The sequence below is a fragment of the Sander lucioperca genome, chromosome 9 (genome assembly GCF_008315115.2).
Source record: "Sander lucioperca isolate FBNREF2018 chromosome 9, SLUC_FBN_1.2, whole genome shotgun sequence".
Lineage (NCBI taxonomy): Eukaryota > Metazoa > Chordata > Actinopteri > Perciformes > Percidae > Sander > Sander lucioperca.
In genome coordinates, this window is record NC_050181.1 from 8,924,402 (window position 1) to 8,940,942 (window position 16,541).

At 39.2% G+C, this 16,541-nt stretch overlaps 2 protein-coding genes across 2 annotated transcripts; both read right to left on the bottom strand.

Annotated features, from left to right (window-relative positions):
- Positions 1 to 7,309: 7,309 nt before the first annotated feature.
- On the bottom strand, positions 7,310 to 8,471 carry LOC116045401 (aquaporin-2-like). The gene is given in 3 exon segments (XM_031293042.2): positions 7,310 to 7,649; positions 8,014 to 8,246; positions 8,248 to 8,471. Coding segments are annotated over 3 exon segments (483 nt in total). The 5' UTR covers positions 8,358 to 8,471; the 3' UTR covers positions 7,310 to 7,509.
- A 4,454-nt stretch (positions 8,472 to 12,925) lies between these two features.
- LOC116046239 (aquaporin FA-CHIP-like) lies at positions 12,926 to 15,105 on the bottom strand. The gene is made up of 4 exons (XM_031294529.2): positions 14,667 to 15,105; positions 13,796 to 13,957; positions 13,492 to 13,572; positions 12,926 to 13,166 (listed from the first exon to the last, which is right to left on the bottom strand). The coding sequence occupies exons 1-4, from the start codon at positions 15,027 to 15,029 to the stop codon at positions 12,987 to 12,989; spliced, it is 786 nt and encodes a 261-aa protein (XP_031150389.1). The 5' UTR covers positions 15,030 to 15,105; the 3' UTR covers positions 12,926 to 12,986.
- Positions 15,106 to 16,541: the final 1,436 nt, after the last annotated feature.

Sequence of the window (16,541 nt, forward strand, 5' to 3'; positions counted from 1 at the left end):
ACTTTTTCAACCGGAAGTGTCGCTAAACGTCTTCCGGTTTCTTCGGCTGTGTCGAGGTGTGCCTGTTCTCTCTTAATACATCTTCTTCTTTTTATTTCCTGCAGACTAGACGCATCTATGGCGTATTGCTGCCCTCCGCTGTTCACTAATCGCTATTCACAACTTGCTTAAAAGTAATTATCTATATATTTTTATATACTCCAATACGTCGCAAGTACTCCATCAGTTTCTTCAATTTGTTCCAACTGTCCAAATTCAATAAAGTGCATAAAGTTTCTCCAGTTGCACCCAGTTCTCTGAACAGTTTCTTCCTCTGAGGAGAGTACTTCCTGCACTGCACTAATACATGCTTCACTGTTTCCTTGTCTCCACATTCACACTTTCCATCAGGATGTTTACTAATCAGAGCCAGCCCACTCCTCAGCCCACAATGCCCAAGCCTCAATCTGGATAAAACTACTGCATCTCTTCTCTTACATCTATAAGCACATCTTTCTTTCTCTACCATTCTTTGTACTGAATAATACGTTCTCCCCTTCCTTTCACAATCCCATAAATTTTGCCACATTTCTTTTACTGACCTATTCATTATTTCTGCGTAATCTGGTGACCCATACTGCACATTGATTTGAACTCTTTCCTCTTAATACATCCATGGTGCCTGTCGGTGTTAAATGTGTATTTTGTAATTTTGTAATCTCTTTAGTTTAATACCTACTATTAATTTTATATAAGAAGCAATACATTCCTTCATAATAAATAAATCTAATTTGTTGCAGAAGTAACAAATACACGGTTCCAGTAGCCTGGTAAAACCACAAAGCTGAGACTGCTTTCCAAATACACTGAATATTAAGTAGGCCTAACATACTTTTTAAAAAAAATACGTGTTTTTAAAAAAATGTGTGAAACTATCATGTCTTAGTGTGCAGGCAAGACATAATACTACTAAGCGTGAATCGGCTAAGTGATATCACTCAAACATAAGTGTAAATGGGTGATATTGGGGGTTTATTTGGCTTTGTCTGAGTGAAACGGAAGAGGATATCTTTTGAAAGTTAATAGTCATTCTCATATTAGGATGGTTGTCTAACGTTCATCAGCATGCAGCAGAACTAAATCTAAATTCAATTTAAACCAGAGGGCGGCAGTGTTGCACACTCATTTTGTTCACTATAGTGTGTGTGTGTGTGTGTGTGTGTGTGTGTGTGTGTGTGTGTGGATGGGTGGGTGGACGTTCTGTACCCATGGCAGGAATAACCTGAAGTCCACCCTTTCCTGATGATAATCCCTATAGCATTTTAGATAACATGGACATGCAGCCAATGACATAACATCTATCTGTTGCTCACTTTATAGATTTATTTTTAAAACTTCACTGAAATGAAAAGGCTCGCTGTTTTTCTTATTAATTGTTGGTCAGATGATGCTACGGTGTATGTGTCCTTATAGGGTTCTGGTTAGGGACATGGCTAAAGTCATTCACAAAGGTCACAGCTGTCATATTAGCGTTTTTTATGCATGTGTGTTTGTAGGTACACACTTCTGTGGGCATACAATTTAAATTACAACTAGTGAGCTTTAAAATACATACATTTACAGTGTATTCACATACATTAAATCACATGAATTAAATCAACTGATTTAATCATAATTCTGTGGGTTTAGTTGAACATATGTCCTTTTATTTTTTTATTTTTTCAGTACATGAGTAGGCTACAATGAATGTGTACTATGTATTTAACATTACATATTATTTATGTAAACAAACCTTTAACAACACCATAAAACATTAATAATCTGGATTTAGCTGTCGCTTTAAAACACTTGTTAATCAATTTGAGAGTGATAGCAGGTTTTAATCACTTGTTTTAAATTTTGATGGTGAGGTGCCTCTTTAGTTAGTCTATCAATCACAGACTCCCCCTTTACCTTTGACAGAACCAATGTGAACACTGGCCTGTTTGATTGGTGTTTACCCAGCAGTGTTGCGGGTCAGGGCCAGGACCATTCACCTTCTGCACTCTCTGACAAGTGTTTATAGGCTTGCCGTTACAAAGGCTGTTAATTGAACCTAAAGGTGCTGTGCTGATATTTGGAGAAAACCAATAAAGCATGGTATAATGTAGACCAGTAGTGACATCTAGAAAGAGGTGAGGGATCACAGTGGTCATAAAAAGGGCAAGTGAGAGCTGTTTTACTCTGCATTTTTGATTGGCACCTTGTTTCTCCTACGCAGAGTTCTTCACACAGTTCACCAGATATCTAACTGTGCCCCACAACCCCCTTTCTGACACAGCGTTTATTGAACCGTTGCCAAAAACTGATGAAAAGCAGAGAGGGAGTGAGCATGGCAAGTAGCTCGCAGATAAAGGCCCAGCATTAGTCAGTATGTTGAAACGGAGTGAAGGGGTGGGGGATAAATATGTTCGGAGATGTTCCTTTATACAGTATGTTCTGCTGAGGTCTAAGGAAGCCGGTGTATATCACTTTGAATGCAAGTGTTACTCTTACTTTTATTTTTTGCCAAATAATTCGCATGAAAAGACCAAAGTCAACAGTGTGTTAGTCTGTCTCTCAATTCTTTCTGACTTCCCTACTTTGTCTATGGGACTCTGCCCCCTATATTTCTTCAGAAGATTTAACTCTTTAAGAACAGGTCACAGATATACAGTTTTGTTTTTAAAAAGGCTCAGTAATTCCCCCAAACGGCTGTGCACTGTAGCTTGCAGCAAATATTGCTCAAACAAAAGTAAATAGAGCATTTGTTTGGGACTATTTCCAGTCGTGGATTAATAAACATTTGCAGAGCTACTAGTACTTGCACCCATGTTCATTGTAATGAATAAACTGAGTGCAACAGTGTGGTTTATTAATGTGTTTTTGATAGTTTGAGGTATGTAAGATTAGATCAGATATACTTTTTTGTTCCTCAGGGAAATTTTTGCTTGGGCAGTAGTTCTGAACACAGCTGCAATCATCTTAAAACAATATGCGGGCACAAAACAGTGGTACACCAAATACACTAATAAATGACATAAAACAAAAGATATTGCACATGATATGTGTAAAAGAATATGTGGCACAGAGGAAGTTATATATTAGGCTAGTAGGATCAATTAATTGATGGTTTTGGTCTTTTCATAGGATTTGTTGACAGTAAAAATATACAGAATAGTGCCACCTTTCTCCTTTAATGTATTACTAGTAATTTGTAAAGTTCATTTAAAGAGCACTGGTTTTCTATCACAGAAACTGTTGAGAATATTCCGGATGTGTGTTAGATAGGCCATATTGTTTGGTTGAATATTGTTAACTAGTCACTCTGAAATCAGTTTAAATCAGGCTAAGCCTTTATTCCCAATTGTTTATTTTGTGTAGGTAAATCAGAGAGGACCAGAACACTCTCCCATGCCAAGTCATGGAATAATCAAGCACAACATGAGAGCCAAATAATTTGATGGACAGTCTCAGACAAGGGGCAACAAAAACAGCATTGTCCATGTTGTTGAAGACAAACTTCAAAACAAGAGGCTAAACACAATGCTCTGACCTCCGAGGTTAAGCACACAAAGGAGATTTTAGATTGGTCTCCGTCACATGACCAGCCTCTGAAATTCCACTATAAAAAAATGATGTGAAGTGTCATGTTATATAAGCTAGATAAACCCATCAGCACAGCCATGCTTCATTGATAAATTTTAATATACAGCACACTTTAGTAGGTTTTTTTATGAGGACCCAAACTGACAGAGTTGTAAAAACATTAACCAGATATTAATATATATTATATATATATAATATTTCTCTTTGAAGGGAAGAAGGCCATACAGAATGATGTATATACTGAATGTAGATCTTTATTCTGATTCCTCAAGCCATTGTAATTAAATAGCCTAATGGAATATGTTGATTTATGCAGGCTTTACAGGTCCTTCCCCTTGTATGGTTTTCTGTTGCATTTATGTATGCTTTCTGTTGCATTTATGCTTAATGTTGCATTAAAGTTTGCGTTATATATCAGAGAGATTTTCCATCAGGGAGTGTGGCAATAAGTTGAATGACAATATAACAAAATGTACACCTTTGTACCCTCACAGAGCGTTGTAAAATGATTTGGGACGCAGACATTTTGTTAATGATCATCTCACACAGAGCATAATATAAATGTCAAGGGAATGTGCATCCAACAAACAAACGGGATGTAAGAGGAGCCGTGTGCATAGGGAAAGGAAATTCTTGTAACACAGCCAAAACAGGAACTCTCCATGATGGCTACATCTTATCTAATCATGCTTCTTCTTATTAAGGTTATAACGTGCAATTAACTGATCCACATCCTCATGTTGTTTCCCTACAGAGAGATTTTTGGGACTGTCGCCAAACACATTGAATAGAATAATAGAGCATGTGCGGCATTCTGAAGAAACTAACGTCAAGGTCAAGCAGATCTAAATATACATTGCGGTATTGTTGTAACTTCATTATGTAAATAAAGATATGTTGACCTTACTTTGAAGCAAATTAGAAAATAGTTTGAGATGAAAAAACTGAAACTGGACGAAAAATAATCTTTATTATATTACATTTATTGGTTATAAACACACACATGATATATGAACAGCTACAAAACTAAAAAAAATAAGAATATAGCATTATTTAAAGCATATCTTTAAATCATATGTTGTTTATAGATGTGCTGACAGACAGAAAAGCTAATTGTTGTTCATTGTTTTAGCCACTGACTTAGCCCTGGATTGCGGTTGCCTTCTCCAGTTATTTCAACTGCATCGTTTTCACTTTTTGGACCATTATCTAGGATGTTCCTGCACGCACAGAAGTTATGTGTGCGTGGATACACAAGAAAATCATAGATAAGAGTTTTTGCCACACATTGGCCAAAGCCAGTACACCCGGAATGAAAGAAGAGATCAGCTACATCTGTCTCTGACTAAATAAAATGGGATTTTAGAGGAAAAGTGTCTGCTGACATTACCCAGGGGTTCTCCATTTCACTACTTATCAGTGCTGGTCCAAAGGAGCGAGCAGGAATGATACCACATCCAATGAAACTTATCTTAACACATGTTAATGGAATTAAATAAGTTACGTCAGTAGTTTGGAAATATGTAGCTTTGGCATGTATAAATGAATTGTGCAGGCCTTCTTCTTACAATCACAAGGTATTTAAATCAGGAGAGACTTCGTTGCAGAGATGCAAAGGTTTATTGAACATATGCATAATAAAATGTAAAAAGTCTTTGGAGATTAGACTCCATCATTATAAAATAATTTTTTAAAGAGGTAGAGAAGCAGGAGGTATCCCCCGATGGAGTCTAGACACTGGTGGTGGCGGTGAAGGAGCCCGAAGACCAGACCGAAGGAGTCAACAGGAGCGGTCTGCCGGAGGAAGACCCGGGGTGATGGTGACTGGAGGTGGAAGGGGAGAAGGAGGGTTACATGCTTTACCTGAAATGACAGCTGACAGCAGCAGAGAGAGAAACATATTTAAAGCAGGGATGTAATGCTGTGATTGGCTTGTGAAATTCATGGCCGATTCTGATTGGTTTAACTGAAAAGTGAACGCCTCTAAACAGCTGATTAGTTTTAGGAAGAGAGAGCGGTGATTGAAGTTATTAGAAGTCTTCTTGAAGGAATTTACGCTGAGCTTCATTACAGTACAATCAAATACAGTAAGTCTTTTATAATCTGTTGAGATTTTTAGATGTTTTGATTGACCAAAATAAAGCTTCATTTAAAACAGTGTTTTATGTATCCAATACATTTCAAAGTTGTTCTCAGTGAGGGCCTTATTGTGACCACTGTTCCTCTTTGTAATGCACTTTTCCTGTGTTTAAAAAACTCTTCATGGCCACATTATGTATATATGTTAGTTTTGGCACCAGCGATGTAGGCAGTGACCCCTTTTGGAGCTCTGCAAGTTGCCTTGCTTTGCCAAGAAAATACACTTACAAAAATGTATTTACACAACTTAACATGACACTTGTGCAGCTGTCATTGCAATTGTGATTTGCTGCACCCACTTCCTGATCTGCTGGCACACACACTGCTCTTTTAAATTGTAACAAGCCAAACACAGGAAAACTGTATTGGCAAAGCAATAGTGCTCTCAAGAAGACCCTCACCAATATTGACTGAACAGGATATTTGCATCACAACACTGCAAATGGCCTCAAAAAGTATCTAGCATCAACACTTGTCACAACCTTAACAAAATCTCACATAGAAATGAATTCAGTAAAAATTATTCAGCTTCTATTTTTTCCCTAAATGAAACCCTTGTCCATCCATATGACAACTGTTTTAGCTGAGGTGGTACTGTTGGTCAAATTGCTGTTAAAACACACAACCAGTTAAAGGGTGACGAAGCCTTGTCCTACAGTGACTTTATCTGCAAAAGACAAATCAACAGCAATGATTTGTGATTTGTGAAAAAGTTACTTTATAATCAGAATGATTGTAGTGGTTTATATTGCATGAAAAGTTTTTTGAAATAATGAAAAAAGATGATTCCTTACTTCGCCTCATAATAGCACTAGCTGCACCTGCCCCAAGCATCTGTGCAAGGATGTAGCAAACACATGAGGGCACTGATCTGGCAGCTGACCAGCAGGTCCAAAGCCAATGCAGAGTTCAAGTGCGCTTCACTCATGTGCCCCAAACTCTGAGCCAGTGTGGTGACATCTTCAGCTCCTGAGCAACCTTTAACCCCCTGGAACACAAGTCCCATCTTTTCCAATAATAGGATACACCAAGGATAATGAACAGTAAAATACCAACAAATTGTAATTTATATTGAAGAGGAGAAGATAAGAGATGAAAAGGAGGAAAAAAGTGCACTGCACAAAATATTCAGTCATATTCAGGTAATTTGAGTGTTAGAGAGAAGATGAAACTCCTTATTTTGAAAAAATATTTCATTTGACACAAATTAGCAGTATGCAGAAGTAATTTCCACTCAGATGCACTCCTTTGACCATACTTTAACATCCTCCAGAAGGGGCTCACAAATTCTATTTTCCTGTGTTGAGCACAGCAGAAGAGAACACTGATTGGCTCATCTCTGGGTGCCAGCAGATAATTATACATAATAGCTGCCACCACACTAGCACTCATTTGTTCTGCCAAGTACACCTGAAAAACAAAAGAACAACACGGACACGTCCTTGATTCAATAGGAATGACTCATTATTCCAACACTTGCAAAATATGATGTACAGCTCAACAATACATACCTAATGATCATCAAAAGACTCCTGTATAACTGCAGGCCCAAAGGATAGAGCTACCGCATCCTGTGAAGCTGATCTGTAAACCAGAGGAAAACACCACTTGCCTCTCTGGCCATAACTTCAGCAAGACTGATTTAAAGCCAGTTCATCCTATGCCAATCCATTGTATCATGCCACAGCAAGATCGAGAAACCATCTACCAAATTGATGGAGGGTAGAAATATTTTGATACTCAGCCCAGCAAGGTGGCCCAGCCCTACAACAACAATCCAATTGCCAGAGGTACAAGTCCGAAAGCACATCTTCTGTCTGTGACATCAAGCACACACAGGACCAACTGAAGGGTGAGAAGGAATTTTACATCAAAACCTTGCAATGGGCTGATTCCATTTAGCGGCAATAGAGGAGAAAACAGTTTGCCTCCTTTGTTAATTATCATTAGGGGATTATTTTGCCTCCACTTCTGCAACTCTTGTATCATGAAAAAGCTTGAATGCAGCCTAAAGGCCTGCCTTTGTTGCATGACAGGTACAAACAGGGAGTGATGATTAAAATGTGTCACCGAAATTAAACAACTTTTCACCAGCAGTTAGCAACTGTGTAAGTCTAAAGATTATAACACAAAACATTTTACACATTGAGTGACTGGCTTTCACGAGAAAAATTAGGTTGGAGGCATTTTACCAAATGCCACTCAATCGGAGCAGTACATGTCATTCATTAAGGGGAGCACTGCTCTGGAAAAATGGAAACACTACCTTGTTATCACCAAGTAAATCTATGTTTTTTGGCCTGATACCATACACAATGGCACTGCCAGCCACTGTTTCTGAAATCTGAGCTATCATGTAGAAAAGGGCTCTGAGCATACTCATCTAGCAGCTGGCCAGGAGGCCAAGGGTGGTGGCAGAATTCCGGCGGGCACCGCTAATATGACCTATACACTCAGCTAATGTGGCAATGGACAAGCCAAAGGCAAATGCCTCTTTTATGGTCAGGGTAAGAATTATTTCTGTCCCATATTGTAGCTGAGAGGCTGATAAAGACAAAGATGATAATTCCAAGACACTCAGCCAGAACTGCCCATGCTTTAATTTCTGACATGGCTACTCAGATAACATCCACTTCATGCTATCAAAGATATTTTGGGCAGTGTTTGAGAGATACACCAATATTGTGGCACAGGCAGAGATTTGGTTCCACCAGCAACCCAAGTGAAAACATAATAAGTGACGTTCACCAGCATCCATCAAGTGTGTGACTTTAAAAAATCAGGCCTGATTAGAAGCAGCTGAGAGATGTGCATTTCAACCAGTGAGAATGACCTCCAACGTCTCCTGTTCTGTTCAGTACTTTTCCAGTTCAGCAGAAGGCGGGGCTGCTTTAACTGTTATTCACAAGTCATTAAAGACCGCACCAAAGATGTATTAACTAAATGATATGTTAAATTATCTAAATGTTTTTTTTTAAATAATGCATTGTAGTACACATTTTAACACATGCAACAATCAGCAGCTTTCAGGCATAATTCAATCCATGCTTGAACCAATTGTTAATTTGCCTTTTTACTATTATTTCTGTAACATAAAATTTAAAATAGGCTGTCCTTTCATATGATCCAGGAATTTAAAAGGCATCTTATTGTTATTTGGCTTAAATCCAGGCAAATGAGATATCAAATGTGTGAAGGACATTCATCAGATGTGTGAAGGACACTCACTGCCCTTTATTTCATGTTTTTGTAAACGTTTTCCCTTTCTTTCAATCTACTTATTCTATTCTGAGCATGTGTCATGCAGGGCTGGGTCCATTGAAGTTCACATCAGACATATGCCGCTGTTAAGGAAGTGGGACCTTTTCATTTCACAACAAGGAAACTACCCTCCCATTCTGCCTTTTTTTGTGGAAACGGATAGACATGAAAAGGGTCACACTGCTTCTTGTCTTCTTGTCAGTAGAAAGAAAGAGAAACCTGTCAAAGCATCACCTTTGACTTGGGAAACAATGCTCCACCCCATCCCTATTTTTCTTTACAGAAGAAATGTAGCTTTACTTGCAAATTTGCTTGATTTTCATTAATTCAGTTAAATTTGTTCTATTCTCAAATTGAACCATCATTTCCATCTTCTGTCTGAGATTAGTTAGAGACTGTTTTTAAACATACTACAGGTATGTTACAGTTGTGATATAGCATTTGCAGCCAAGATACCTGAGATGAGTGATGATAACATCATTTAGATGATGAAAGATTTATTACTTCAGAAGAGCAGGATGGAAGAGGTGTATAGTAATATACTGCAGATAATAAAGTAAATGTGATAGGAGAGTGGGGAGATAATTGTGGAGATTTGACAGGAAGGATGAAGGTTATGCTTTCTAACCCTATGAGCAGGAGCAGCCAACTCTCCTGTCAACCAACATTTAATTTGTTAAAATAACTTTTTTTCCTTTTGGTTCGTGCATATCTGATACTTTACTACGCTGCAGTTTCCTAGCAGGGAGGGAAGAGGTCAGAGCCTAGACGCAAAACATCAACTCTGTACATATTCCACGTTCCCATGACAATCTAGTCCATAAGAGTTGGCTGACTGAACTTAAGCTTAAGTTTATTTGTTGCATCAGCCACCGAATCAATTCACAGCAGGCTTTGTTCATCTCTCAGTAGTAACCACGACAGCCTCAGCAACACATCCTTTTTTGTTAAGCAATGTCAAAATCACCAGTAATGTTAAACAGTATTACTGAAGATGGCAAAATAATTTAAGTAACATAGGCTATCGATTCAACTAAAGTAGCAAAAAGATATTAACGCTATTGACAAAAGCCAAATGTTCACTTGTTTAGGGCTAAGATGTGATATAAATACATAATAATCGCATGCCGATAAGATTTGGGCCTTTGACCAGTTTGTCAATGGTCCTGACCACCCACTTCAGATATAATTATTTTTTATATACTATTTTAGTTTTTTTTTTAATTGCAGGGTTTTTTAGGAAAAAAAAGACAGTTGAGAAAGTGCTTAAAATGAAATTGCATAAAGTAGAATTATGATCAACAACTGCTGAAACAGGCAGTGGTACGAATTTATTAATTAGAAACAACTTCATTCTGACCAGTCGATTAGTCAGAGAGAAGGATGGCTTTCAATTGACCAATGTCTTCTCTGGATGAGGACAGAATTAGAGCCCCAAAACCTGTTTTGGTCTTGTGTCAGTGGGAACACCTCGTCACGTGTGCCCTCCTCTCACTCATGATGTTCACACTCCTGGCTTTCAGATGTAAAAAAGACACAAATATCACCCATCCCCCCAAGTCTAGTCTTCCAGAGGCATAAGTACGGTAATATAATCAGCTGCAGGTGTTCCTGAGAACCACTGAGAGGAATTATTATTGTGGTCTGTCATGAGAGTTGGACCTCAACCTAAATCAGAGATTATAGGATGGACACAGAGGATTTAATCATGCAGAAATGGAAGCAAGTCAAGTATATAATCAATATGTATGCTGGTCTGTTAAGCAGAGTAAATGGTACTTACAACTTCAAAGGTTTTCCCTCCCAGTTGCTAAAGATAAGTGAAAACATAAAAGTATAATCATGGTGAATAAAAAACAGTTGTAAACATCCAAAAATATGAATTTAAGATTACATAAATTGTAATAAAAACAATGTGGTGTGTGTTGTCAAGTGTTCAGTGAGTCCAGTTTGGATTTGTCAGTTAATCTCAAGCAATTAATCTAGAGTCCAGGTCCAAAGCTTGAGTTGAGATCCCAGTCCCAGACTCCTACTGAGCCCTGGAGGTTTTCCTTAAATAAGGATTTTATTTACAATTTTTTTCCCCTATCACACATCCCCCACTCACCATAAAGTCATTTGGTTCCTTTCGCATACCATGGTACTCTTTTGCATCTGCATCTGACAGCCACTCCAGCCTTCTTCTTGCCCAAAAGAAAGAGGTTTTGGCTTCATGTCTGAAAGCAAGGCCCATCTCCAAAAATTCTCCATGGCCTTAATGTCATGGATGGTCCTGAGTCCTTATGGGGTGCCCTTTAAGTAGAGAAAACGTGATAAAATGCCATCTAGGCACTCTGCCCTGCCAGTTGAGAAAACATGTTGCAGTGCCATAAAGGCTGCCCAACATGCTAATAAACTTTCTGCGTGCTGGTGCCCTTTTTATTTTTTTCACCCCTGCCCCTCAGAGTCTGCCACTGACCAGGAATATGTGCTTGCACGTATTTGATCAGCCACCGCAGCGCCTTGCCGGTGACGTCTTGTTGCAGTCCACCAGGTTCAACTTTTTAAGAGAAATGGAAACTCAGAGAAATCTACTGTATGTGCTGTTTCTTGGCTGCTGAGCAGAAGCTCTCACCACCATGGCAACCTGCCATTAGATCTATGGAAAACATGAGTGAGAGAAGCTATCCAGCAATCAGTAACAACTGACTTGTCTGACTTTCCTGTGAGGAAGTCTGCTCTCTCACTTTTTTCTCTCCTGCAAATCTTTAGGTCAGCTGTCCTTGGGTTTCTGTTTGTTTTTTTCCTCTTTCATTTAACATATCATGCATCATTTGATTAGCATATAACTTTCCTAGCACCCACCAAATAAGACCCTTTATTGATTACAACTTTTTTTTTTTTAAAGATTTTTCTTTTGGGCATTTTTAGGCCTTTACTTTCACAGGACAGATGAAGACATGAAAGGGGAGAGAGAGAGGGAATGACATGCAGCAAAGGGCCGCAGGTCAGAGTCGAACCCGTGGCCGCTGTGTCGAGAAGTAAACCTCTATATATGTGCGCCTGCTCTACCAACTGAGCTAACCCGGCCACTATTGGTTACAACTTTCCTTCCATTATTTTATTGAATTGTCCTGGTACTGACAAATACAAAAGCTGAAACATGTTGGCCAATGAATAAGAAATGGCTTAAATTCTTACCAGATAAATCTAAGACTAGATTATCAACTGGGCATACCTCAGGGGCCTCAGACCTCTAGGGGGTCCAACAACCCCAGGTTCACAGGAAGAGGCTCAACAGCAAATGTTTGCCCTGGGGCCTCTACAAGGTTACTGTAATCTGGCTATGGATGAATGGTTTTCATCTGGAAATATTTTGGAAAACACACTAACAAGTATCTGAATTCCAATATACTGTACTCTAATTTAATTTATGATGTAATGGGATTTTCTCTTTTTAACAAGATAATACTTATCCAATATATAGAATGATTTTTTTTTCTCTGTGATCAATCATTTTAAGGGTTTATATGTCTGACTGGTTAGTGCTGCAGAGAGAAAGACAAATCTAATCTTTAACATCAGATACCAATTTTATTCATATTTGGTATCTTTATAACGAAAGCACATTAAGTTTTATTTAATTAAAAAAGTGAGAGACATTTCAAGAGTGTACAGGCAATACATTATCCATCAGAAATAAAAAGTGATACAGGCACAGAGTATACAAAAAAATGGCTCATCATAGAATACTGATATGGGAAAACATTTCAGCACACTGCTCTGTCAAGATTGTCACACCCTCGACTTGTATGCTTTTATGTGGGGTCAAACAAAGGAGTGAATTAGAAAGAGACTAACTGACCCGTTACCACAACAATCCTCATTGGTATTGCAAAAATAGCACAAAAACACTGACATCCTACACTAAATTCAAAAGTTTTTTTTTTACAGGAGCATAAACATGTACAATGAAACTAAGTGGTTGTGACTGTGTGGAACTATTTTGACGTCATCTCCACAGTTGCAGCGTCGTTGCCTCCGTTTACGTCATAGTCACCGACTGGGCCGCTGACCAGGACCTTCATGCGCTCAGGAAAGTCATCAAATTTGGGGGCCAGCAGAAAATCATACATGAGAGCTGCGGCTACACCACCGCACATTGGTCCCACCCAGTACACCTGCAATGGATAACTCTGATCAATCTCTGGATCGGCATTGGTTAACACCTGTCATGTGTAATGCCACTATTATCACAGAAAGATATAACACAGACATTCCAGTCAAGTTCAAAGATTTACTTTTGTCGATATCTCAGCCGGGCAAATTGTAAAACAATAGGAAGGCTGTAACTGATTAGCTCGTGAATGACGTGGAGGATTCACGGGTAATGGAGTCATCTGTCTGTTCTGGAGTTATTGAATTATTTAAGCTTGACATGTAATATGCATGCAGAGAAATGTGAGGCACTCCTGAAGAGCATGTGTGCTTCCGTCTCTGACTTACCCAGTGGTTCGTGAAATCGTTTAGGATCAAAGCCGGACCAAAGGAGCGAGCGGGATTGATGCCACAGCCTGTGTAGCTGATCTGTAAACAATAACAAAGAAACAGCATAATAGGATATCTTCAGCTACACGGTCTGGTGGTATGATATATTCAGGGGTGATTGGTATCAAACAAACAATAAGAATGCATGGATTATTTCACACTATCATATCTGTTGCTTGTTTACATTCCTCAAATGCACAAATAAAATCCTAAATAAACATTTTACTGCTTTGGAGGTAGTTGTAGGGTGCCACCAACTTACAGCTGCCAAGTGTCCCAGGCAGACTGAGAGGCCAATGGCCAACGGTGCAGAGCCGGTGACGTCACGCCGCCTTTTATCAGTGACTGCAATGACACACAGCACCAGCTGGAAGGTTGCCAGGAGCTCTATGCCTACGCCTTGGCTGGGACTGACATCGCTGAGCTGCGAGAGTTAGAGAGAAATCCAAAACAACAACAGTTTGTCAGTCTGTCTCAGTTAGATGGATAGTTTCCCATCAAGACCACTTCCCACTTAGTAGCCTCTGGCATCGCCCCTGCAAGTCGGACAGCAATTTGGCAGAGGTTCCAAAGTGGCACATTGCACTTTTTTTTTTTTTTTTTTTTTAAACCTGAGCATGATTATTCAGTGTAATTTAGCTGTGGTACATCAAGAATGGGGGGAGTACAGTTTCTCCACAGTGAGCAGAAGAAGAAGAAGACAGCTGATGTTACACTTTACAGATAGGTCAAAGAGAAATGTAGCATTTAATTATTTTAGTATGCAAAACCCCACATTTACCAGAACTGCTGAGGAGAAATGTCAAAGAGTTGACATTGCATATTTTCATTTGCAGATTATTTCAGCTGTTGCAGTGGGGTGTGCTTTAATCATGTGTCATCACTATTCAATACTAAGCAATGACAGAATGTTCAAAGAACAACACAAACTGTGCCAAATGAAGTCCCTACATCTTCACTAAAGTCTCAGTTTTCACTGGGAGGTCAACTTTAGACTACAAACGCACTTTAAATGCACACTGTTGCATCAGTGCATCACACTTGTTAGTAGTGTGGGATGTTTTAGAGCTCCCGATTTTAAATCACATTTTATCACAAATTCTGTCAACAGCAGGAATATGAAATTTACTTACAGAGTTAAGCCCCAGTGCATCATTGTTAATTGGACGTGCTCCATATACAATGCCACTGGCCAGGGCCGAACCCAGCATCTGGGCCACAATGTACATGACCGCCTTGAACACACTGATCTGGCAGCTGGCAAGCATCCCGAGAGTAACTGCAGGATTCAGGTGGGCTCCACTGATGTGGCCTAAACTCTGGGCCAGCGTGGCGATGGCCAGTCCAAAGGCCAGCGACACCTTCACCTCCTGGTCTGGGTTGCCATTGTTCTTGTTTCCAATAGCTGTGGAGATGCTCAGGAATATGAAAAGGGTCATGCCAACCAGTTCGGCCAGAACAGCCCTCCAGAAGTCCTTGCTCTTGAACTCTCTCATGGTGGTGGCAGTGTGGCTGTCCGGCTGTGGGTTTGAGCTCTGTAAAGCGTATGCACTCAAAAACAACAGCACCAGGCTGCATATATAAGGCCTGGGCTGATAATGGTCAGTGGGCGGGCTTAAAAAAACTGAAAGAGAGGGCCACACTGAATTAATGAGAAATCCAAAAGACTGGTCTTTCCCTTCCCTCCCTCTGCTCCCTCACCCTCCCTCCTATTCTCCCTGTCCTCCGGCCCTCTCCCAGTTCCTCCCTGTGCACCACTTTCTGGTCTCTCGACTTTTGTGAGTAATATAACTGGGTCCTGAAATGTCTGTGAAATATTTGTGCTTCAACTGTAAAAAGTTAAAACTTTACATAATAGTGTCTTGTGCTCCTGTGGACCTACTCACATCATAGATTACTGACAGCACATAAGGGAGAGCCAAAGAAAAGTCAGATAACTCCCAAATAGTCATTTCAAGTCACACCCTTCCCTCCACAGATAGGGTTTTCAGCCTTTTACAAGACTATTCAGATGACATCTCACATGCCAGCTCCCAGACACACTTTGAGACAAAGAAAGAGAATCAACATAAAAGTAAAAAAAAAAGCCTCTGTTGTCATTGTTCTTGTTGTTTTTAGCTCAAATATTTGTAACTCTTTAAAAGAGGTGAAGTGAAGGAGACAGATTTCTTTTAGCGACCTAAACAAATAAATTAAAATATGAAGTATGTCACTAGATCACTACAAATAGGCTAATTGGAGAGAGAATTTAGTTTTTTGAAGGAGCTGTTTTTTCTAGCAGATGAGGCAACAATAACTTGTTAACTGAAAGGATGTTTGCTAAATAATTATGAGATCCATTTAGAGGGAAAAAGTTGGAGCATGGTAAAACATCGACTTTGAGAAAAGAGCTGCCAGTTGCACCTGGCCCCCAAGTCGGGGGGGGAGGAGGGGGGGGTGGTGCAAACAAACAGCAGACAGGCACTGCACTGCAAAATCTGTCATGGAATGTACTTTGCTACTACTGTAATACTACTAATAAAAAGGGACTTTACCTGGGGCACATTCAATTCCAAAAAGTTGTGCACTGTTTTGCTGCGGTTTCCGGGTTGAACGTCATCTTTCTTTTAAACAGTGTGAAACAGAACGAGCTTTGAGGTATTTTTTTTAAATCTCGTTTGGTGGGTGTGTCAGAGGTGTAATCCTTACCCTCTTCAGTGCCTCAGATTCCTTCAACCCTTTTAATGTAATCCAAAATTATATTTTTTGGATATTGTTTATCATGAATAAAACTTTAACAAGCATTTTAATGCATCTGGACAAGGTGGAGCTGATTTTTCTTATTTTATACACTTATAAACTGCAGTTTAATCTGCTACCTTTTCATAAGCTAATCATATGTTTGTGTATAAAATGTTAAAAAAAGTACAAATCACGATGTGGTGGTGTCCAAAAATACAATAATATCCTGTAAATTGTAGCGGAGTTAAAAGATAAAGAAGCAGAAATGAATACAGTAGTTGAGTGCT